Below are 22,076 nucleotides of genomic sequence, written 5' to 3'. Positions count from 1 at the left end.
AATCCAGCCTAATTGACAATTATTCATTTTTTGCTATAGTTACTTAAAGTTTATTCCACTGTCCCCACAGGAATTCTATCAGGGGCCCTATCACCTGTCGATGCTGGTGTGTAGACAGGAGCCTGAATGATTGGATGATCTGTTTATTTGAATGCAGTGAAACTGGTCTGTCCCTGTCTGCGTGCGTTTCTATGTAATACAAATAGAGATGGACCATGGAAAGCCAAGAGCACGCACTGTGCATGGCTTTCTCGGGAGAACATGAAGCCTCGCGGGCACTCAGTTCGTTGCTGTTCATTCTTGTGGCCGCTGGTGGCGCTGTGGGCCAGTATGCTGGCGAGTCAATCTGCCATCAGAACACGAAGAAGAGCCTGGGAGCAAGAAGCAACAACAAACAAACCTAACAGCAAGCTAACGCATCTGATTACACAGGCAAAGTGTGTCCTTTGCGGTGGACACACATATTGTTGGTTCATACTTACTGCGTATGATACAAAGAAGACGTAACTGCTCTTTGCTCGTACTAGCCAAACGTCAGCTAGCAGTAATCCTCCCTGCCTTCGTCGTTCTTGAGTGGGATGATAGGGTCATCGAGAAAGTAGCGCGATGCTTTAAGTAATAACACATTTAACGTTGATCATTTTTCCACGGTGGCATGTGAGACGACTGGGTTTAACGTTACATCACAATCTTCACGGTGCCGACATTCGCAGGAGACCAAGGTATGTCGCTAACAAAGTTACACACAATAACACTAGCCCGATAACTTTTGTTATGCTCTTTTGTTCTTTTGTATTTTGCGTGGGACGTTGACAATACTCGAGGTTATAACGGTAACGAACCTGAACGTCAATGACAGCCCAGCGCTTCAGACAAGCTCCTTCAACGTAACTATTAATAGCTTAATCGCCTGCCAGGAGTAGCAGTAACGTTAGCTCAGTGATGTTTCTCAGGACGTGTGAAGAAAACATTAGCTCGCTAATGCTACATAACTAGCATTACAAGAAAAGCAACCGCAGCAGATTATTCCTCCACTAACGTCACGTAGGCAGTTGCAACAACATTTGGTGTTGCGTTAATTAAACATACGAACAGTAGATTTCAGCGTGTTTTTATGTTAGTAACTTTAAAAACAAGAGGCAGGACTTTGGGTTGATTGCTGTCTAGTGCCACGAAGTGCTCTAGTGCTCCATACAGGACAGGCCCTAGAACACGTGAACTATAATCTCTGTGTTAACACCTTGCCTACCAGGATTGCGTTTATTTTACCTGCTAAAAATAGCAGTGATGACAAGATCGGGGGTGAAACTGTTTATTTCACTCTATTGTGTTGGTCATCCTTTATAGTTTTTTCCAGATCTAATTGTAAAAGTAAACAAAGAGATTCCCTATTTAGTTTTTTGAGCAATTGGCTTTGTTGACAATCTGTATTTGTGTCTCTTACGCGCTGCTGCGTTATTGAGCAGAATCGTTTCTTCAGTGTTATTGATTCCAATAACAGGTTAACAACAAGCATCCAGACGCGTTGGTTGGTTCAAGACTTCATTTTAAGAGTAAACCCATATCAGCTTAGCACCAAGATAAACAAATGTTTAAACGTTTCCACGTGACCACAACCACTCGAATGATTTGTTATACCAACTGCAGATAAGAAAAATAAAGGTATTGTTTTGCAGATGATCAAACCTGTGCAGACTATAGTTAAAAGAGCTCGAGAGGACATTAGTATTCTCACAAAGTAACAGCATTGCATTCACTTTTAAAAGTACGTGGCTTAGGTTTGCTCTGCTACTCCATGACAATAGAGCGAGGAGCCAGTTTACGGTTCCCTTTTTAACATAACCATTGGCTTATTTCCAAAGGTTTACCACCTGAAGTGTCTATTTGCATTATCATGTTAATGCCAGGCTGTAACCCAACTACTAGGTCAGCTTCAACCTGAAGCATTCCCCCCCTGGTTGTGACGGATTACTCACTCTAGATTGCGATGTGTTACTGTTCTATCTTTGTCACAGTTTAGTGCAACTGTAAGCGACCGAGGATGGCTCACCATGGTGTGTGGTGCGCAGGAGCTCGACTGAGTGTCCTTGTCGTGGTTTTCTGCAGCGTACTGGTTCCCTCACCCACACAGGCCTATATCTATGCTGTAAGTAATCTTCAAGCTTTAACTATAAATATGATTCCTTCGATTCCACTGGAGTTTATGTGAGTTCTTATGTATTTGTTGTTGTTTTTTGCAGCATTATAGCAATATGACCTCCATGCTGTTTGAGGACCTGCCTGCCTTTTTTGGTTCCCCTCTTCCTAAGGATGGACTAATGGTGAGAGCAGAGTATTGGAGAAAGGGTGCATATATGAAAACACAGGTCATAGTCCTTAAAATGACTTTTTTTGTGTGTGTGTAAAAGGGAGTTTTGATGGTGTCCCGTCCACTTAATGGCTGTACAGCAATAGACCCTCCTCCTCCACTGCCACCGTCCTTTGATGCCAACACCACCAAATTGATCGCTCTCATCAGACGCTACGACTGCAATTTTGACATAAAGGTCAGTAATATTTGAAGATGTTTTCGTGTCCGTGAAGCGAACTGCTCTAATGTGAGGAACTGATTTTCAGATCTTGCACGCACAGCGAGCTGGATACAATGCTGTGATAGTTCACAACATGTACTCGGACAAGCTGCTCAATATGAACTACAGCAATGGTACGTCTCTTTTTATAAATTGTACATATTTTAAAAAAATCTTACATAATCACACCACATCGCACTGAAATGGCAACATTTTAAATATTTTTTCTTTATTTTCCAGAGACTATTGCAGAGGAGATTGACATCCCATCTGTATTCACCAGCTACTATGCCTCCCAAATTCTCAGGAATTTCATAATTCCAGAACAAGGGTAAGTAAAAACCATTCCAACGTTTTTTTTTTCTTATTTGTTTTTTATTTAGCATTAAATGTTTAGGACCAATGCATGATGTACTGACCTTTTCGGTGCTTATGGTAATGTTGGTTTCTGCAGGGCCTACGTGATCCTCAAGCCGGAGTTTGCTTTTCCACTCTCGTACTACCTAATTCCCTTCACTGGAGTAGTTGGCATGATCATGATTGTGATGTGTGTCGTCTTGGTAAGTATGCATAGATGTGACCGCTTCTTACTTACTTACTTACTCACTGTGACCAGTGGTGTCTTACGGGAACTCAAAAAAACAAACCCATCCGTGCACGTTGAGTATCAGTGTAATTCTCGCGTCATCAGCAACACTGTCTTTTTGTTTTGTTCAGATTATACGATGTGTGCAGTACAGAAAAAGGATGAGGAAAAATCGTTTGTCCAAGGAACAACTGAAGCGGATTCCAATCCACAGGTTCTGTAAAGGTAAGAAGATTGCAACGTTTTACTACATTGTTTTTAGGAACATTAAGGCCCAACTGCTGTGATTAAAGTTTTGTTTGGGAATTTTATTTCTGTGATCTGTGGATCTTTTTACTTGCAGGACGGGTTCTTGTTCCAAAATGTCCCTCAAGATTCGAAATAGATAATGTGTCCCTTAAATTTGAATTATTAAAGTTGTTGACAATGTTTCTCCTCTATTGTAGGGGATGACTATGATGTGTGTGCAATCTGTCTGGATGATTATGAAGAAGGAGACAAGCTGCGAGTTTTACCTTGTTCACATGGTAAATATTTGATGTGGTCTTATCATGTTATTGTGTATGTTACAGTGCAAATGTGCATTGTGTACATCTGCCACACTTGCAGCTGCAAGCTTTTGTACTATTTGAACACAATGTACATGAATGTGCCCTTTCTTGCTGGTCAACATTTGTTCCCCTAGCTAGTTTATCTTCAAAAGTACAATATTGTACTCCAAGTGATCAAAATGTTCATACAGCATAAAAATTACCAATTTTCCTACTGCACTGCAGACCTTGTTGCTCACTGCCACTCTTTCTGCTTTGTCAGCCTACCACTGCAAGTGTGTGGACCCGTGGCTCACGCAGACCAAGAAGACCTGTCCTGTGTGCAAACAGCGCGTCACTCGGAACCCCACGGAGCACTCCGAGTCCGAGTCTGAGGGGGAAACCGGAGGACGTGGGGAGGAAGAACGAGGGGAGGGCGGAGCAGACACGGAGCGCACTCCTCTGCTTCGACCTTCCAACCCAGGGTCTCCCTCGGGGACCCCAGGGGCCTATTCAGCCACCACTACCGCCCAGTGCCTCGCCTCCCCCATACTCTGCGACTCACCCATCCTGGGTTATGAAGGCTACCACTCCACCCCGGAGGACACGGACTCAGAAAGTGATGACGCTGCTTTGGGAGAGTACAGGCTTCACACTGATGACGACGACACCGCTCAGCTCATTGGTAGGGACGGAGTGGAGGTCTGATGGCTGGAACATGGCTGCAGTGAGATTACTTAGTTTTACCTGAAGGGGGTCTTTGTGTCATCAGGCGTGCTGTCACACTGTGCGTTTAAATAGTTTGCAGATTTGTGGTTAGCTAGACATTTATTGTAACAGATTCTTTTACCCAGAAACCAGAGGAGGTCTGTTTGTTAGTGTCAAAGCACATGACGCCCTTGCATTGGTGAGTTTTACCAAAACCCTCATCTATACACACACTCTCACTCCTGGACTCCTTTATCTGACTGTAGACCTTCTTTTTTTTTTTTTTTAATGCATGTTTTAATCCGTAACTTGACCACGCCACGTGACCCAAACACTAGCGCTGCACACAAAGAATGGGCCACTGGAATCTAATGTTTGGTATAAATAAGAGTGTGAGCTTCAGCCTGTGTCACTAAACAGAATGAATACTGTGCTCACACTTGTGTACGGCTGTGGTGAGGTTAGTGCAGTTTGAAGGTTCTCTGTTGTCTTAATCCCAATAGTTTTATGTCTGACAGCCCTTTTTTCTTTCATCAGCTTTGTATCTTTTCCTAACAAGGATGTGCATGTGGAGGGAAAATGTTTGTCTTTATTTGATCTTTTATTGCCCGTAACTCTCTTTTGACATTTTTAAAGCTATATTTCAGTTCTTTGACGTGTCCGATTTTTCTCAAATTCCATAGTTAATATCGCAATACTAGAATATTGCAAAGATGTTATACATTTCTGCTGCTTTGTAAATTCTTATTGATGACTATGTGTGATCAGTTTAAGGAAAATATGTTTAGCTTTTTCCAGTTTGTCAAGTTGAACAAACTCAGGTTTTTAGTAACAAATTGAAGGTCAGTCCGTATTGTAAATTCATAACAAAATGATAATTAACAGGGTTTGGTCTTTTAAATAGTTTTAGTCATTTGAACCAGTAAGATGTAGCTTGATTCATATTTAATGGCTGTTTTTCCATTTTTATATAGACGGAATCATAACGTTTTGAGTCGTGGGACCCTGCAAGTGTTTTTAGGAAAAATGAGCATTGCCTTACATTGGCCTTCTTGTACATGTGTATGTTGAATATTTGGAAGTTGAAGGGAAAGATTTCACACTCCTTTTGTTTTCCTCTTGTCTTGCTATAGAATTTAATGCTGCTGGTTAGAAAGCTTTGATTTTGTTCCCTTGTCGGTAAATGTGCTCCACTTTTCTTTTTGTAGCGACGAACAGGACAGCGACGGCCTGTGTTTCCAGATGTTTAGTGCTCGTAGTAACACAGATAGCCAGCTCAGACATGTTTGATTTGCACCTCAATATTTACACGTGCTCATCAGCTGTCACACAAGATATGTTTTGTTTCTCTATTTCATGAAATGACCTGGATGGAGTTCACACTGTTGAATTATATAAAGAGCTGTTAAAAAAAAAAAAAACGTTCAAGCCAAACTGTTTCGCTGCTCCAAATAAATGTTGATACCTTGATCTAACATCGTAAATATACCGAGATTTTTGTTTTCACTGTTGATTACCGTGCAGGGTGTGGACATTTTTAAGCACAGTACAAACTAACCCACACTCTCTATTCGCCTCAATGGGATGATACAGATGTGATCAGTGTTTCCTCTGCGTTCATTTGTCTTTGCTCCACCGCAGTCAGAGAAATTGATCATTTTAATTTAGGGTAACCGTCCACTATGATAAGAATTTGACATTTTTAAGAATTGTTTTATCAATTAGAAAATGTATAACCTCAACTTAATCTATACCACATCGGACCAAAGCTATCCGTCCAAACACCACAACTGCATATGATAACGGAGGAAACACTGCACACGATGCAACCTTCTGTTGATTGTTTCAATAAGCTGCATTTAGTGTTAGAGGGGCATCAGTAGGACTCTGAAGTCATAACATTCCGTCTTTATATTTTTCTGAGGATTGATTAAAATACTAAACACTGTCAACATTTGATTGGGACTTGTTAGCAATACTCTGTCTTTAAAATAGAACAGTTTTTCCTCTATTTTTATTATTTGTACTGTGTGTTTCTTTTCTCTTTTTTGCTCTATATGTCTCAATTTTAGAGACGAATGAAAAAATACAATCCCCAAACTAATTATTCTATTCTTCTTTTAGAATGGGCCTACTAGTGTATCACACATAAATACAAATTGTACAGCCGAGTATGATTTTCATGTATAAAGCAGGTTGGAGAATCGGATGTCTGAACACAGTCTGTTTTACTGCATTTAATGTGTGATTTGTGGAAGATTAAATGATATTGAAACGGGACTGTGTTGACACTTTTTTCTTTAGGTGAGCGAAATAAAAAGTAAGTCACACTTTCCTTCCAGTGGCCTACATGATCATTTAGGTTTATTATAAAGTACATTTTACTAAATGGGTATGTTGTGCGCACATCTTCTACCTTTGTTAAATATTTATAAATAGATATAATAGCTGAAATGAATAAAGTATAATTCCAATACATACTGTTCTGATTATAGAATGAAATACTCTCCATTAAGATTAATAAAGATATACGGCTTTAGATAGTTTCAATATCTTCTTCGCCTTCTGACCCCAGTGTGCTGAGCCGTAAGTTGCAGGAGGTTTCGTTAGTAATAACCAAAAGACTAAGCTTTTGTAAATCCATGACTCACCTCGGAAAATGTTCTGGTAATTGCAGGTCTTTGGTTGTACTGGCATGTGCCTAATTAGCATTGAGCATGGACACCCTGCTGATTTCAGAGTCTTTCAGGTTCTTTTACTCTGATCAGTGAATCCAGTTAACCTTATGATCTTAAATATGTCTTTGTTATTTCCAAATGAACCAATATGTTAATACCATGGGTGGTGAGTCCTAGGCCACATGTCTGCTTTGGGTTAATCAAATACATTTCAATGTCATTTTCACAATGGCAGCATTAATTAAAGTTTACTTTCAAATCTCCACATTATTTCTCATTTTCACAAGTTCTCTGTTTAAAGTCAGAATGTCTTAAATCAATAGAAAAAGAGCTCGTATCAATAATACTTTTGTCTTTTCAGAGCTGTTTTGCTGGCGTGGTCCATAAGTAGTCGCCTGTCTTTAGTTGTAACAGTGATTAAGACTTCCCACAGTTGATGAATTCAATCATTTTAATCCCTCCTAACAAGCTTCATGTCTTTTCATTTTCAACATTTCATGTGCCTTTAATCACGTCACCTGCTGCTTTGAAGAAAAGACAATTCATGTGTGAGCTGAATAAACCTTCTCTAGATACGGTATGTGTGAGTAGGTTAGGCATTGGCTGGATTATGGCCTGTATAGGCTAGTGTGTTTCTTTAAATTTGTTCCATGCAAGCTGAGAAATGAATATTGGGACACCAGACACGTGGACATGGATTGTGATCGACTGAAGCAAAAGAACCTATAAAGAGTTATTCTTCAGTTTGCTTTTGGCGTGTTGCGTTTTGGGTTTAAAGCATTAGAAATATTTGGACCTTCTCTCTTTGCACTGACAAATGCAGTCGTAAGAAAAGATGGCTGGATCCCTGCCGTCATGCTCCTCTGTGCTGGCATCGTCTTTCTTGCTGTTCTTGACTGTATCTTCATTCGTGCTGCTTGATTCCAGAGAAGCTCCTCAAGACTACAATGAGGTAAGGTTCACACTTTTAGTTTGATCCATCCCTTTAATTTGCCTTTGCCACCTGACTCTCATCACTGAAAATGCAATCATAGTGATTTATTAAATATACCATAACAACTGATATTACATTTTGATAAGGACTTCTTGTTTTGTAATCAGTTTGAAATGGTGAATCATTCATTTTTTTTTTTTTTTTACAAATGTGAGATATAATTTGTCTTTATTAAAAGTTTTTTAATGTCAAATGACAAAGCACATTGTCACCAAGTTTAAATTGTCAAGTATTGCCCTTTGTTATTCCTAAAATGTATCTTCAATAGAGCAAGTAATAATTGTTTTCATGTTCATAGTTTTTTTCGGATAGTTCTTACCAACCACACCATATCTCCAGTCCTTTGGAGGACAGTGGGGGACCCGGAGGAGACTTTGCATTTGGATCCAGGGATGGCCAAACATTCCCACAACAAGTGGAATCTACTCGAATGTGGCCACGACTATTGCTGGATTATATGAGGCACCATTCAAAATTCAGAGGAAGGACAAAGAAAACCACGAAAAAATGATGTGTTTAGCAGTTTATTGGATTATGAAAGTAAAATAAAATAGTATAAGAGTTGAATCTATTAAAATATTGTGTGAATACCAAATCCTTCACTCTTGTTTTTTCTTTTACGCGTGTTCCACAATACCACTCACCTGCTGTTAATATTTAATCTGGAAGATAATAATGTTATGCACATAAAACAAGGGGTTCAAAATGACCTGAAGAGATTCTTCCAGAAGGTGATTCTAATATAAGATGTGGGAGACAGAGGGCTTCGGCAGTCTGAGTTTGATAAATTAAGTGTGAGTCTTCCAAAATTATACAATTCTATATCACGTGATGCAGCTCAGCCAATCAAATATGTGTATTCTGACAAGTTTCCTGACTTGAGTGAGATGTACACACACCGTGACACACGGGGGATAGACGAGGACATGTGAGCAAAGCAGGACTATTTAAGTGTGAGATGTGAAAGTCAAATCATAGGACGATTTCCAAAAGAGAAGAATGGCCAGAGAGACCAGAGTCATTAGACTGACTGGACAGACCCATATAGGTGAATTCTTACCACATTAATTTCTCTTTTTAGAAGATGAGAAAAAATATAATATTGTGGATTTTTCACTTCACCCAGAATGAACTGAGTTTAAAGCTGCAGGGCAATTCAGTGAAAATAATTTTTCTAAAATGAATTTCGGTACGTAATACATTTTTTAATCCAGCCATTATTTTACTTGAAATGAGAAGAACATTTATTTATGTATTTCTATGTATTATTTATAATCCATCCAGTTAAATTTGAAAAGTGAGAATAATAATTGATGTGTACTTTCTTTATTTGATTTGGCAGTTGTTTACTACACAGAGACATTACTACTACTAGACTTCTTGAATATAGATATACCCAAATTATATATATATGTGGGTTGGTTCATATATTTGAACAGTGAAGACATATATGTGATTATTGATATGAATACATACATCTTATGCACACATCTGTGATTTACATTAAAATACAATTATTAGCTTCAACATCTTAGACCGCACTGACACCAGTGAGTCAGATATTAGAAACACAACATTGTCCACAAAAAAAGAATAATAATTACATTTGATGAAATCGTGAAGCCATTAAAAAACCGCTTATTGGGTTAAAAATGTTTAATCAGTGTAAACATATTAATTCCCAGAGGAAACAGTGAATTATTATGTAATACTTGCAGACAGTGTGGAATAACGTTACTTTAAGGGGGAAGTTAATAACATTCTGATCCACACTTCATACCAGTTGGTGGCGCTAATGCGCCATTTTGTTGTTTGATTTCCGCCGCTTACACATGTAGAAGAAGACAAGGAACGGGGAAAGTGGGGGAAGAACACGCACATCACTCCAGGAAATAATAATTTTAAGGTATCAATGTGCTCGTTTGTATTGTGTAAAGGTTGGTTAAACTAACAGAGGAGTTGTCGTTCTCGTCTTTAGAAAACGAATAAACGAAGAGTCTCTTGCATAAAACAGATGAGGATGTTTATTTTCTAGTTAGCTAACGTAGCCTGTTAGCTAACCCGCACTACAACAACTTCTCCCTTTGTTTCGACGTGGGACTCTACACCTTTATCCGCACATGTGTAGCAGCTTTCTATCTCATAGTCGTTGGTAATTTGGATGTCAAACTCCATCTGTAAATGTTGTTGTGTAAGACACAGACTTAAAACCAACGTTAGCCGTGTGGGCCTTAATGTCTTCACCTTCTAGCTTTTGTTTCTCCCAATTAAAAATCAATTCCTCCACAGCCGTGTACATGATCAGATCAGCGAATGGTCACATGTTTAGTGTGTGTGTAAGTTAACGTTAGCTTTTGCGACTAAGCTCACAGTCATGTTAACAACAACCCTACCAGACCAAATCGTGACTTAAATGAACTTTCCCCCCCTCTCTTGGAGATGGGAGACAGTGACGATGAGTACGATCGCAGGAGACGGGACAAATTCAGACGGGAGAGAAGTGACTACGACCGTTCAAGAGAGAGAGAAGACAGACGCAGAGATGACTGGAACGACAGGTAAGACGGAGAGATGTGGGGATTCAGCTAAAGCCCATGTAGACATCTCAACTCCAACTAATTTCAAAATGCAACTAAATGGTGGCTCTCTGGTGCCCTCTCACACTGAGAATATTTGTTTGATTTGAATGTTTCTGTCCTGTTTCCTGAAATGAATCTTCCAGAGAGTGGGATAGGGGCAGGGAACGACGCAGCCGCGGAGAGTACCGGGATTATGACAGGGGGCGCCGGGAGAGATTCACCCCACCCAGACACGACATGAGTCCCCAGCAGAAACGCATGAGAAGAGACTGGTGAGATTACCTGCAACACAAAAATTAAGTCTTTGCAACTGTTACCTGCTGTTCTTACGGTCTTTTATCTGTCCCTGGCAGGGACGATCATGGCGGAGAACCTTACCGTGGGGGGTACGATTTGGGTTATGGTGGAGGTGGAGGTGGAGGTGGTGGTGGTGGTGGAGGAGGAGGAGGAGGAGGAGGAGGAGGAGGAGGAGGGGGGCCCAGCTATGGCCCACCACAGCACTGGGGTCATCCTGACCTGCACCTCATGCAGCCTCATCATGGCATCCCTATTCAGGCGAGGTGAGTAATGGAATCAGGGGTTGAGGGAGTTAAATGTTGTTTTACACGTATTTAGGGGTTCAATATCAAACTTTTTGATAATTCCTGCAACCATGTTATGTATGTCTGTTCGTGAATGTTAATGACATTTTAACAAAACACAACAGCCTGAAGAAAACGGAGATTTGACAGTAAGACAGTACGTTTTTCACCTCAAACTGTTTGAAGTACAGAAGTTAGAATGAAAGACGAGCGAGAAAATACATTCAGCAAAATGTTTTCTGTTCTCTCATCACACAAGTTAATGCATAGAATATGAAAAGCTACTACTTCTGTTTGCCCGCTCAAAACTCCATCCGACTTGTGTCTCTTTTCCATCAGGCTCGGTAACATCCATGACATGGATCTGGGTCCGCCCCCTCCCATAATGAAGAGCTTTAAAGAGTTCCTGTTGTCCTTGGATGATTCAGTGGAGGAGACTGAGGCGGTCAAACGCTACAATGAGTACAAGATCGACTTCCGCCGGCAGCAGATGCAGGACTTCTTTTTGGCTCATAAAGATGAAGAGTGGTACGAAATCAGTTGCCTTTACTAATAATGAATATTAGTAGCTTTAAATGTAGCCGCGTTATCGTCATGCTTATCAAGGAAGTATACTGTAGTCATTCTGTGATTGTCATCATCAAAGTTTACATCATTATTGCATTAGATATAATTGTTTTTCTGATAACAATCTAGTACTATGGCCCTGGTCCAAGGGTTGGTGTATCATCGGGGAATTGAGGTACTTGTATTTATTTGGTGACGCACAAGTCGAATAGTTGCTGTAACAAGAGAACATTACCCCCCCACTTGACCCTTTTTGGCATGTTTCAGTTGCCCAGGGACAGTTCCACCCATGTAGTTGGACCAGGCTAACAATAGATTGTTACCAATCACTTTTGTCACACTTGCAGTTTAAAAAAGAAGAAAATCAACCCAAATGCAACCTTCGTGCACATATAATTGTTTAGTTTGATTATAAATGCATTGTAAGAGGTTGAACAGAGGGTATCGTGGGTGTTTCGAGAACCTTTGTTTGACTAAATGAAGTCCTACATAAAGTACATCTACAGCAGTGTAACAACCCTGCTATTCACAGTCATGTAACTGAAATATTTACCTACGTTTTTTGTTCAGTTACATGTAGCTTTGACCTAAAAGTCATCCTCATTGTTTGGGTGGATTTTCTTTTTCCTCATTAGTGATTTAACTAAGCTTTCCCAGATACACAGTTTTAAAATGCCTGTTAATGCTTATTACACTTATTTCACAGGTATCATGCAAAAAATATTCTGTTTTGCCATAACCCATTTTTCTTCCCTTCCCACTACTACGTTGACGACGGTTTTTCGAAGATGAGAAAAAGTGCAACTCATCCGCAAGAATCGGTGTTAGACAGCGAGGGCAGGCACTGCGCACAATGCAGTTGCTCTTAGACACACAGTACCAGGCATTTCAGATAGACAGTCAAGTAGTCTTTCGCGCACGGAGATTTTTTTTTTTTTTCTTTTATGCTTTTTTTCCACGCTACTTTCTTTTTCTGTTCGGATCAAATCGAATCCCAAAACCAAATTTGTGTGCATACAGACACACCATTTGGGTGAAGTGGAGCGCATTTTCACAGAAGAGACCCCCCCTCTCAGTATTTATTTGTTAATAAACTGGCAGAGCAAAAGGTAACTGTAGTCCACTCAATGATCAACATTTTTGATGTGAAATGCTGAATGTGAATGCTTCATTTCATAATCTCTCTGTTGTGTTTTCCCCTTATTTTTTGGTGAGTTAATCTAGTCAAATGTACAATAATTAGCTATAATAATCACTAATAATCATGCATACACTGAATGACCTAACACAAGGACTAGGCAATACAGAAATCACAATCTTCATTATGATCTGTGTAGATATTTAAATTCCCAACAAACTCAATTATAAATGCTTTTTTTTCTTGAACATCTGGTAAAAAAAACGAAATTATAATGTGCATATAAATCATATTTCTGGAATCTTATGACACAGCTGCAATATAGATGTATAATATGCATTTTTGTTCTCTAACTTTTGCACCTCGTTCATCCCAACCCCCGTCATCTCCTCCCAACTTTTTTGTGGACCCCGACTCTGGACACAGGTTCAGGTCCAAGTATCACCCCGACGAGGCCAGCCGGCTGAAGGCAGAGGCCCAGAGTGCCCTGCACAACCGCCTCAATGTCTTCACGTTCCTGATGGAGAACAGCTGGTTTGATAATGTCTCCCTGGACATTGAACAGACCCCAGTCATCATCAAGGTTCTGGATGCAGGTGAGACTGTAATAACTGACTAATCCCTAATGAAAAGGCCCCCCCCCCCCCCCGTCATCAGTTTTAACATAAGCCTTATACCCTCTTGCTTGCCTTCAGCTGTGATAAAGATGGAGGGAGGGACAGATCATGATCTTCGCATCTTGGACCTGCCATCTGAAGAGGAGGAAGAAAGGGAGAAGTCGGCGTCTGTTGCAGGGGCAGGCGCCGAACCTCCGAAGAGAGAAGACCTCAAATCCTTGGACGGCGATCGCAAGCCTTCAGTAGAGAAAGAGAAAAATGAGAAGGTATGTTCTGTTCTCTGTGAGTCTCCGCCAGGCGGTCGAGGTTTCTGTGTTGATGACGGTGAACTGTGCCACAGGAGGAGAGCGACGCGGCCGGCACAGAAAGAGCTGCTGCAGCAGAAGGGGAGGGTGTGAAAGAGGAGGCAGAGAAAGAAGCCGCCAAAGAAGAGCTGCCTGAACCCAAGAAAGTGAGTGTTGCTTCCATTATTAAAATGATTTGCGAACCAGAGAAAGAAGCTAACCAAATAGCTCCGATCGTTCTCTTATTCATTCATCAGCCGAGAAGAAAGAGAAAGCGCAGCGGAGACAGCGATGATGAAGCCAGTGCCTCGGAGAGCGACTCCGACTCGGATTCAGACTCAAATTCCAACTGCTCTGATAAACCCGTGAAGAAGGAAGAGGTGGAAGACAAGGATGACGAAGAGGAGGAAGAGGAGGAAGAGGAGGGTGAAGGTGAGGAGTCAAATTCACAGTGTCTGATTTTTCTCCCCAGGTGGACTGTACAGTGTCTACGTTCCCAGTATTTGCAATTCATTTTTTTTCTCCTACCAATCTACTCTCTCCCATCTGGTGCTGAAGAGGAGAAACCAAAGGAGAATGCTGAAGCAGACAACAAAGAAGAAAAGAAACCCAAAGATGACTCTCCCAGGCCGCGGCCTCTCCACAGGACCTGCTCTCTGTTCATGAGGAGCATCGCTCCCACTATTTCAAAGGCGGAGATTATTGCTGTGAGTTGAACACAGATGGCAGATGGTTGGTTTTAATGGACCGGGACGTGTAGAATCACTGAGGGCGCTCAATAATTTGTGTCTTTGTTTGAACTCAATATGCTTTTATGTTTTGTTTTTTTCCCTCTCTCAGCTTTGCCGCCGTTACCCTGGCTTTCTGCGTGTGTGCTTGTCTGACCCCCATCCAGAGCGCAGGTCGGTTAAAACAAACAAACAACAAACACATTCTTTTAACTTCTTGATCTGAAAATGATGTTTGTCGGATTCATTTACTCGCACATTGTGTGAAGCAAAGGACTGCACCATGATTGCGCAATAATGGTGGAATGAACCTTGTGCTGTTGCAGGTTTTTCAGACGCTGCTGGGTGACGTTTGACCGCAGCGTCAACATCAAAGAGGTTTGCTGGAACCTCCAGAACATTCGAGTAAGTGTGCCGGGCTCAGATATTGACGCTACGGTCTTCAAGAGACGGTAAAATGCAGCATAGCATGTGTTGCAGAGAGTGTCAAATAACTTGCAGCAGGTTTTGTGTTTTCTGAACTCTAAACTCATCTCAAAATGTTGGAGTTAATGGAGCCTTGGATAGTCCTTTGCACCTGTTTGTATTACTAATCTCCTAAATAGCAGTTGCGGCTGTTAAACCTCTGTTTTGCTCTCTTACCTTTTAACAGCTGCGTGACTGTGAACTGGCACCAGGGGTGAACAGGGACCTGGCTCGGAGGGTGCGTAATATCAACGGCATCTCTCAGCACAAGCAGGTGCTCCGCAACGACATCAAGCTGGCTGCCAAACTCATTCACGCCTTGGACGAGAAAGGAGACCTGTGGAGCATCAAGTCCCAGGAAGAGAGGCGCAGAGAGCGCGCAGAGGTACGCCGCTGGTCGGCAATTACAATCTGAATAGATCGGTTCGCGAATGATCCTGCTGTAACTGAATCGTACGCGTATGTGTGCTGAAACAGCTGCCGGCTCAGAACCCCATCTTGAAGAACATCACAGATTACCTGATAGAGGAGGTGAGCGCTGAGGAGGAGGAGCTCCTGGGCTCAGGGAGCGGGATGGGTTCTGAGGAGAGCACCAAGGAAGGCAACCCGGCGGAGACGACTGTGGAGAGGGATGACAAGCTAGCCAAGGTTTGACCCTCGCAGTTATGAGTACAGTTGCATTGTACAATGCATTGTATGTCACCTGTACATTTACGGCCCTCTTTTGAGAGCAGATTGTGTTATTTGCGTAGTATGTCTGTCATTCAGATGGCTGGCTAACTACGGAATAAGATCTATAATTTTATGTTTCTCCGGCATCTGCTTTGTTCCAGGTTTTGGATCGTCTGATCTTGTACCTGCGTGTCGTGCATTCAATCGACTACTACAACACCTGTGAATACCCCAGTGAGGATGAAATGCCCAACCGCTGTGGCATGATCCATGTACGTGGACCCATCCCTCCTAACCGCATCGCACATGGAGAAGGTCAGCGTGTTTCCCCTTGTTTGTGTGGGAAGAGTGAAAGTAAATATTATACGAAGAATGTGTGTTCCTTTGGAGTTGAAATGCATATTTCTTTACTGTACTTTTGTTTTTGTTTTTCTACAGTGCAACAATGGCAGAAGATGATGGAGGAGAAGCTGAGTCCTTTGTTCAGTTTAAAAGAAATCCTGTCTGAGGACGAGGCAGGGAAGATGGGCCGCAAGGACCCCGAGGAGGAGGTTGAGAAGTTTGTGAATGCCAACACGCAAGAGTTGGGGAAGGACAAATGGCTCTGCCCGCTAAGTGGCAAGAAATTTAAGGTGAGTGCTTGTTAAACATGTTGAGGTGTTATTATCTGATTTTGACTAAATCTCCTCAAAGGTTTGACATGTTTTAATTCATATACTGCATTATTTTGCTGCTTCATTGTTAATGTGTATTTTTTTTTTTTGCATTTCAAATGAATGTCAAGGGCCCCGAGTTCGTACGAAAGCACATCCTGAACAAACATGGGGACAAAATTGACGAAGTGAAAAAGGAAGTGGTGTTCTTCAATAATTTCCTGATGGACGCCAAGAGACCGTCGCTGCCTGAGATGAAACTTCCTCCTCTTCCAGGCCCAGGTCAAGAACAACTCACACAGTCCTAATCAAGATTTTAGTACTTCAACAAAGACTGACTGAATATATGAATCGTTTCACTGGGGTGCACCGGGGCTTAAATAATCAATCACATTTTCTCCACAACAATATGAACTCTTTTTTTTCTGATTTTGTCTACAGGTTTGCTTTCTCCCAGCATGCCATTTCCTCCTCAAGGTCCTCAGGGTCCAATGGGCTTTGGACAGCCTCGTCCACCACTGATGGGCTACGGTGGTATGTTCTCTGTCTGTTCTTCTGTTCAGTGGAAATGTTTGTCAATCAGACCACTCCTTTTGGGTTGATTCTGAGTCCTCCTTTCCAACAGGCGGACCTCCTTACCCTCCCAACCAATATGGAGGAGGCAGAGGCAATTATGACAACTTCCGCGGACAAGGTGGCTACCTGGGGAAGCCACGCAACCTCAGGTGAGACCACTGTACGTGTGATCTTTATTATGCTATGAGCTGTCTCTATTTTTTGCGTTTGGAGAATATTGAACCTCTTTTTTTTTATGATCATTTCTTGTCTTTTTTCCTCGGGTCTTTGTTTGTCTCTTGCACCCTCAACCACCTCAGAATGTCCCGCGGTGATCCACGCAACATCGTCGAGTACCGTGACCTGGATGCTCCAGATGACATGGACTTCTTTTAGAAGGTTCACTTGGTCCTTTCCGTCGTCTCTCTCTTCCAGTGTTGTGTTCTTTTTCTTTGTTTTTTGTAGTGGTTAGAATTTTTCTTTTCTTAAATATTTTATTTTGTGATAACTGTGCAACCAGAGAACAAACGTCCGCTGTAAATTGTTTCCTCAATAAAGTTGTGATCAAACTACATTAATATGCATTTAATGATACATCAAATAAGATTGTGTGATTGGAGCAACAAAATGACACAGAAAAGCAGCGAGTCCGACTTTAAAGGACAAGATAGGAGTTTATATCTGACAGAATGTGCTTTTTTGTTCATGATTTTCTTTGTGGCTCGTGTCTCCAGAACCCAACCCTTTTGGTTCACAGATGTAAAATGTCGCCCTCTACTGGGTGAACCATTGACTTACACGTGTGCGTGTGTGCTGGCCATCTCATTTTAAACAGCTGCCAACTAAAAGATACCTGCAGAAGCCTTGCAGTGGTACAAGGAATATTCAATATTCCTTTAAGCAAGGATAAAAATACCGCCATGTATGATTAATCCAATTACAAATGAAATGGGAAAGTTGTCATTCTGAAGTTGGTCCTGTCATGCTATCTAGTCTCACTTTTGTTAGGATCTCATTAACACAATTTAATAATGAACCAGCGGGGTTACTTGGAGCAAACATGCTAATACAATTCAACACAAGCAAGGATTTTTTATTTCACGCATGTCTTTTCATCGCACATTGTCAGCGATTGTAAAATCACATTAGAAATGCACTACACTTTTAAATACGTTGTGAAATTCATGACAGAATAGCGTAACAAGATACCAATGTTTCAGTGCTTTGTGAACACACAATCCCACACACTGGGAGTCTTGATTATTTAAGGCACATGTTCATGTTAAATATTTTCAAATGGAGTAGAGTATGAACAAAGAAAGCTGCAGGATCCATCGATTGTTGAAGATGAAGTTCATCATTAAAGACAGCTTCACAGTTCATTTGGAAGGGAAATGTCTAAATAATCTGGAGCTTGTGACTTTCAGCAAGTCCACAGCTGACCTTGTGTTCATGGAATAACTTGGACAGGCACTCCATGTAAAGCCTGTGATAGTGGTCGACCTCCTCCTCAGTGGGTGTGACGCGCTGTGGCACTGAGATTGGACTTCCCACTGGAAGAAGCGGAGAGTTAGAATACAACGGGCAGAGCACAGGAAGTTGGGCTCACCTGCAGTATAAAGAAACACTCACCAACGGTGGTGATTGGAATCCTGTAGGGCAGGAATGCAAAGCGCTCGCCAATGAACAGACACGGGGCGAAACCCATAATCTTTTTAAACAGGTCCTGTAACCTCCGACCTAGACTGCCTTCTGAGAAAACCACCTGCCGGAAGAGATCATTCTCCCCAAATGAGTAAACAGGCACCAGATCAGCCCTGTGGAAGATCATCAGAGGTTATATCGGTGTGTCCGGTGAGTATATCGACATCCACTTGAAGCTCTTATGTTATGTGCTCTCACCCAAACTCAAGAGCCACCCTGACAAATCCCTTTCTCTGCCTCATTACCACCGCGTTGACTCCAGGAGAGGACGCCAGAGACTCGGCAGCGCCCCCTATCACAATCACCAATGCATTTCCCTTGCCTCTCTTTGAGAGGACGTGGCCAAGGCTTGGTTTGCTGACTGGACAAAGACCTGATCAGACAAAGTAAGACGGTAACAATCACATGTAGATATTGTTTTGTCTTCCATTTGCAGTCTCAATTGTATTTCACAAAGGTTTGAAATGGCCAATGTCAATAGTTCAGTTCGTTCGTTGAACATTGGTATAAATACCTGTAAACAAGGCGTACTCCCGAAAGAGCGGTACCCTGAAAAGTCCTGCCAGTATCGCCAGGGTGGCTCGCACCCCAGGAAACACCTCGGTGAAGCCACAGCTTTCTGTGCTGAAGCAGGTAAAGGCCCCAAGACTCATGATACCATGCGGATGACAACCTAAGATGTAGTTTTTGTTTGGATTCAGCTCGGCCGTCTTCACCAGCTGAACAAGGAAAATGAAGGAGTTGATCACAATCAATCTCTGCTGTTGGCCATGAAACCAAACCTATTTTCACTGAATGTTAAGTCATTATTGCAAGATTTAAAAAAATAAAAACAACACATGCTCATTACAAAGGTGCCATTTATGTGATTCTGCCTTAAAAGAATCGCAGCAGACGATTGCAAGAATACTTTTGTTTTTCGAAACAGTCATGCTGCTGGCCAGCCACATTGAGTCACTGTCCCGTGGTGTTCCAACCAAATTTAATCAAATCAGATGATGAGAACACCAAATGTGTTGGATACAAAGGGATACTTACTTTGATTGGGAAAAAATCTCTGAGGTGCTCCCAGACCCTCCACCGCCTCACAAATGTGTTTTTCCTGCCCCCTGATGGAGACGTTAGAAATGTCAGACTACACTAACTGTTCACAGTGGGCCTCATATTCTTATTGTCGTAGGATACTGTTTTTTGCACTTAGTATACAAAAAAAAGAATCAACATAGGCTGTGACTCCAGACTACACTACAAAATGTCAAACTGAAAACAGTGTTTACGGTGTATACACAACGCAACACACAAAGGAAATGGAGGAACAACTGAAACAAATGCATCATGGGAAAATAGTTCATGTATGGGATTCTTCCATTTTTGTGGGTGCTTGAGTGACGTATTTTCTTTTACCTCTTTCAGGGGTTTGCCAGTCCACCACCATCCATATGAAGTACAGAGTGGGGAGCGGCCACAGTGAGGTAAACATAAGGCACACCATCAAGATAATACAGGCCACTGCTGTAGTGGTGTTGTGCCGTGTTGGACAGTACCAGAGTCCATGTGTTGGAGGCACAAGAGACGTCTTAGATTAGCGCAGATACAAATGAATACATTGTTGTTTTACAGATTCAGTTGTGAATTAATAGGTGAGCTAATGTAACTATAGCAACAATGATCATTTGACATAATTTCTCATGTTGTGTTATACAAAACTCAAAAACAGTAAGTGTAGTTGGATCTTACCTAAGGTGAGAAAGGATATCACCCATTGCAGAGTACTCACTGCCTCTAAGAATTCCTTCCACTGAGTTTTCTCTTTAGTCATTCCTGCAACCTGGAGGCAATCGATAACATTTAAACTGTACTTTCATTCAATAAATCATATACTTTATGCCTGTGGAAATTGAAGTTGCTTTATCCAAGATAATAATGATAAAGTCCACCTTGTTGTAGAGATCAGATTGCATGAGAAATGAGCTGCTTTTGCTCTAAACTCCCTTTAGAGAACTCAGTCTTAAAAACTTGTTACGCAGGTAGCAGCCTGCATAACTGAAATAACTTACTCATGAATAAGCTGACAGCTGAACCTGTACAGTTTTAATTTGTTCACAAATAAAACATCAGACCACAAAACACTTTGCCTAAAAGTCATCAAGACAGCATAAAACTACTTTTATGACCATACTGCTCAGCACAAAGCTTAATACTTTACCTTGCTGGAGTTTATTCCCAGGTTTATTTGAATAGATGCAGATTCAACAGTTGAGGTAAAGGTCCACATGCAGGATGCACTTTGACCAGATCATGTAAAGCTGCTGATAACAAATCCACTCCCCCGAAGCAAGCAATGTCCGAGATAAACATTACGTTATTACTTTATAAGTTTTATAGTTGGATACTTTATTATTTGCTTCTGCGTAACATCTCCTGGAAATGCACTTATTTCATGGTCATGTCGGTGTTGTGTGTCTCTTTCGTTGTTGGTCACTCTAGTGGCCAAAAACATTATGTGTCAATCTCTTCTGATGGTATTATTGAACTTAATAATACAAAAAAAAAAAAAAATGCAAATATAAAAGTAGACTCGGCTATTTATCTTTTCATGAAGTAACACAAATTTCTCTTTTGCAAAAATGCTGCTCTTACTTTTTTTTTTCAGTGCTTGTGCACAAACATGTATGGAGACGCAGCCAACCCACACATTGTGAAATAAGATAACCCAGTCAGTTTTATGGGCTGTCTGTATCGAAAGATGTGATTCAACAAATCTTTCAGATTTGGCTCCCCTTCCTATGTCACATGCAGGCTCATTAGAATACACTGCCTCCCCCCAATCTTACTATCTCCACCCACACCTTGACAACTACCTTTGCTGAGATGCACCATATTTTTCTCTTAAGCCAGTCAGAGCAGAGATAAAATATATTTTTTTCATGTAAACATGTTTTAGTAGAAACCCAAATTACAACTGAGCCTGAAAATCAGCATTATATGTCCCCTTTAAGCTACTGTTAGTGGAGCTTTGCTGGGAGTTATGAGACGTCACCAAACTCTGTGAACCAATGAGAATGGCAGCAGTGGAAGTTGTCCCGCCCTAACAGGTAAAACAAATGCACCAGCAGGGCGAGGGAGATGTCAATCACGTGGAGTCTGTACATGCTCACACAGTCCTCAGTAGAGGTTTAATCAGGCAATGTAAGTGAAAGCACCTATGGGGGTGAACTATGGATGTGTAGGGACTTCAACATTTAATCCCACCCCCCCCATGTGTGTGTTGAATGGTAACAACATTTTTTTACTTTGAAATGAGATGGTACAGTAGTATATTCTAATTCATTTTAGAATTTACATTTAGACAGGTACTTCGAGGATGTTTTAGCTTTTCAGAAAGACAATTGCTTTTTTTCCCTACAGCTATAAAACTAAGTGGCTAATATAAGTATATTGTTGAGGTACTTGCAGTATACTTGAGT

At 41.3% G+C, this 22,076-nt stretch overlaps 3 protein-coding genes across 5 annotated transcripts; 2 read left to right on the top strand and 1 right to left on the bottom strand.

Moving 5' to 3' along the window:
• The first annotated feature begins 345 nt into the window (after nucleotides 1-345).
• On the top strand, nucleotides 346-6,674 carry rnf167 (ring finger protein 167). The gene is made up of 10 exons (XM_031856862.1): nucleotides 346-722; nucleotides 2,016-2,146; nucleotides 2,241-2,321; nucleotides 2,409-2,546; nucleotides 2,617-2,704; nucleotides 2,811-2,901; nucleotides 3,025-3,130; nucleotides 3,288-3,381; nucleotides 3,603-3,683; nucleotides 3,970-6,674. The coding sequence occupies exons 2-10, from the start codon at nucleotides 2,042-2,044 to the stop codon at nucleotides 4,392-4,394; spliced, it is 1,209 nt and encodes a 402-aa protein (XP_031712722.1). The 5' UTR covers nucleotides 346-722; nucleotides 2,016-2,041; the 3' UTR covers nucleotides 4,395-6,674.
• A 3,231-nt stretch (nucleotides 6,675-9,905) lies between these two features.
• srrt (serrate RNA effector molecule homolog (Arabidopsis)) lies at nucleotides 9,906-17,479 on the top strand. 2 transcript variants are annotated; one of them, XM_031857382.1, is made up of 20 exons: nucleotides 9,906-9,972; nucleotides 10,506-10,624; nucleotides 10,789-10,917; nucleotides 10,999-11,205; nucleotides 11,566-11,754; nucleotides 13,358-13,527; nucleotides 13,627-13,814; nucleotides 13,889-13,999; nucleotides 14,090-14,264; nucleotides 14,391-14,539; nucleotides 14,673-14,734; nucleotides 14,887-14,965; nucleotides 15,213-15,410; nucleotides 15,503-15,673; nucleotides 15,859-16,012; nucleotides 16,136-16,329; nucleotides 16,482-16,632; nucleotides 16,792-16,884; nucleotides 16,976-17,075; nucleotides 17,226-17,479. In XM_031857382.1, the coding sequence occupies exons 2-20, from the start codon at nucleotides 10,506-10,508 to the stop codon at nucleotides 17,299-17,301; spliced, it is 2,715 nt and encodes a 904-aa protein (XP_031713242.1). In that variant the 5' UTR covers nucleotides 9,906-9,972; the 3' UTR covers nucleotides 17,302-17,479. The 2 variants fall into 2 exon arrangements, with proteins under 2 accessions (XP_031713242.1, XP_031713243.1); XM_031857383.1 differs by having other exon boundaries at nucleotides 16,976-17,086; nucleotides 17,226-17,317.
• A 498-nt stretch (nucleotides 17,480-17,977) lies between these two features.
• On the bottom strand, nucleotides 17,978-20,874 carry mogat3b (monoacylglycerol O-acyltransferase 3b). Of its 2 annotated transcripts, none has more exons than XM_031857384.1 (7): nucleotides 20,347-20,857; nucleotides 20,014-20,121; nucleotides 19,648-19,718; nucleotides 19,124-19,328; nucleotides 18,808-18,982; nucleotides 18,538-18,722; nucleotides 17,978-18,458 (listed from the first exon to the last, which is right to left on the bottom strand). In XM_031857384.1, the coding sequence occupies exons 1-7, from the start codon at nucleotides 20,426-20,428 to the stop codon at nucleotides 18,304-18,306; spliced, it is 981 nt and encodes a 326-aa protein (XP_031713244.1). In that variant the 5' UTR covers nucleotides 20,429-20,857; the 3' UTR covers nucleotides 17,978-18,303. The 2 variants fall into 2 exon arrangements, with proteins under 2 accessions (XP_031713244.1, XP_031713245.1); XM_031857385.1 differs by having other exon boundaries at nucleotides 18,417-18,722; nucleotides 20,347-20,437; nucleotides 20,816-20,874.
• Nucleotides 20,875-22,076: the final 1,202 nt, after the last annotated feature.

The sequence above is a fragment of the Anarrhichthys ocellatus genome, unplaced genomic scaffold (assembly GCF_004355925.1).
Source record: "Anarrhichthys ocellatus isolate YVR2014 unplaced genomic scaffold, GSC_Weel_1.0 scaffold18, whole genome shotgun sequence".
NCBI lineage: Eukaryota > Metazoa > Chordata > Actinopteri > Perciformes > Anarhichadidae > Anarrhichthys > Anarrhichthys ocellatus.
The sequence above is the reverse complement of the archived record's forward strand: the minus strand, read 5'-3'. Positions and strand labels throughout refer to the sequence as shown.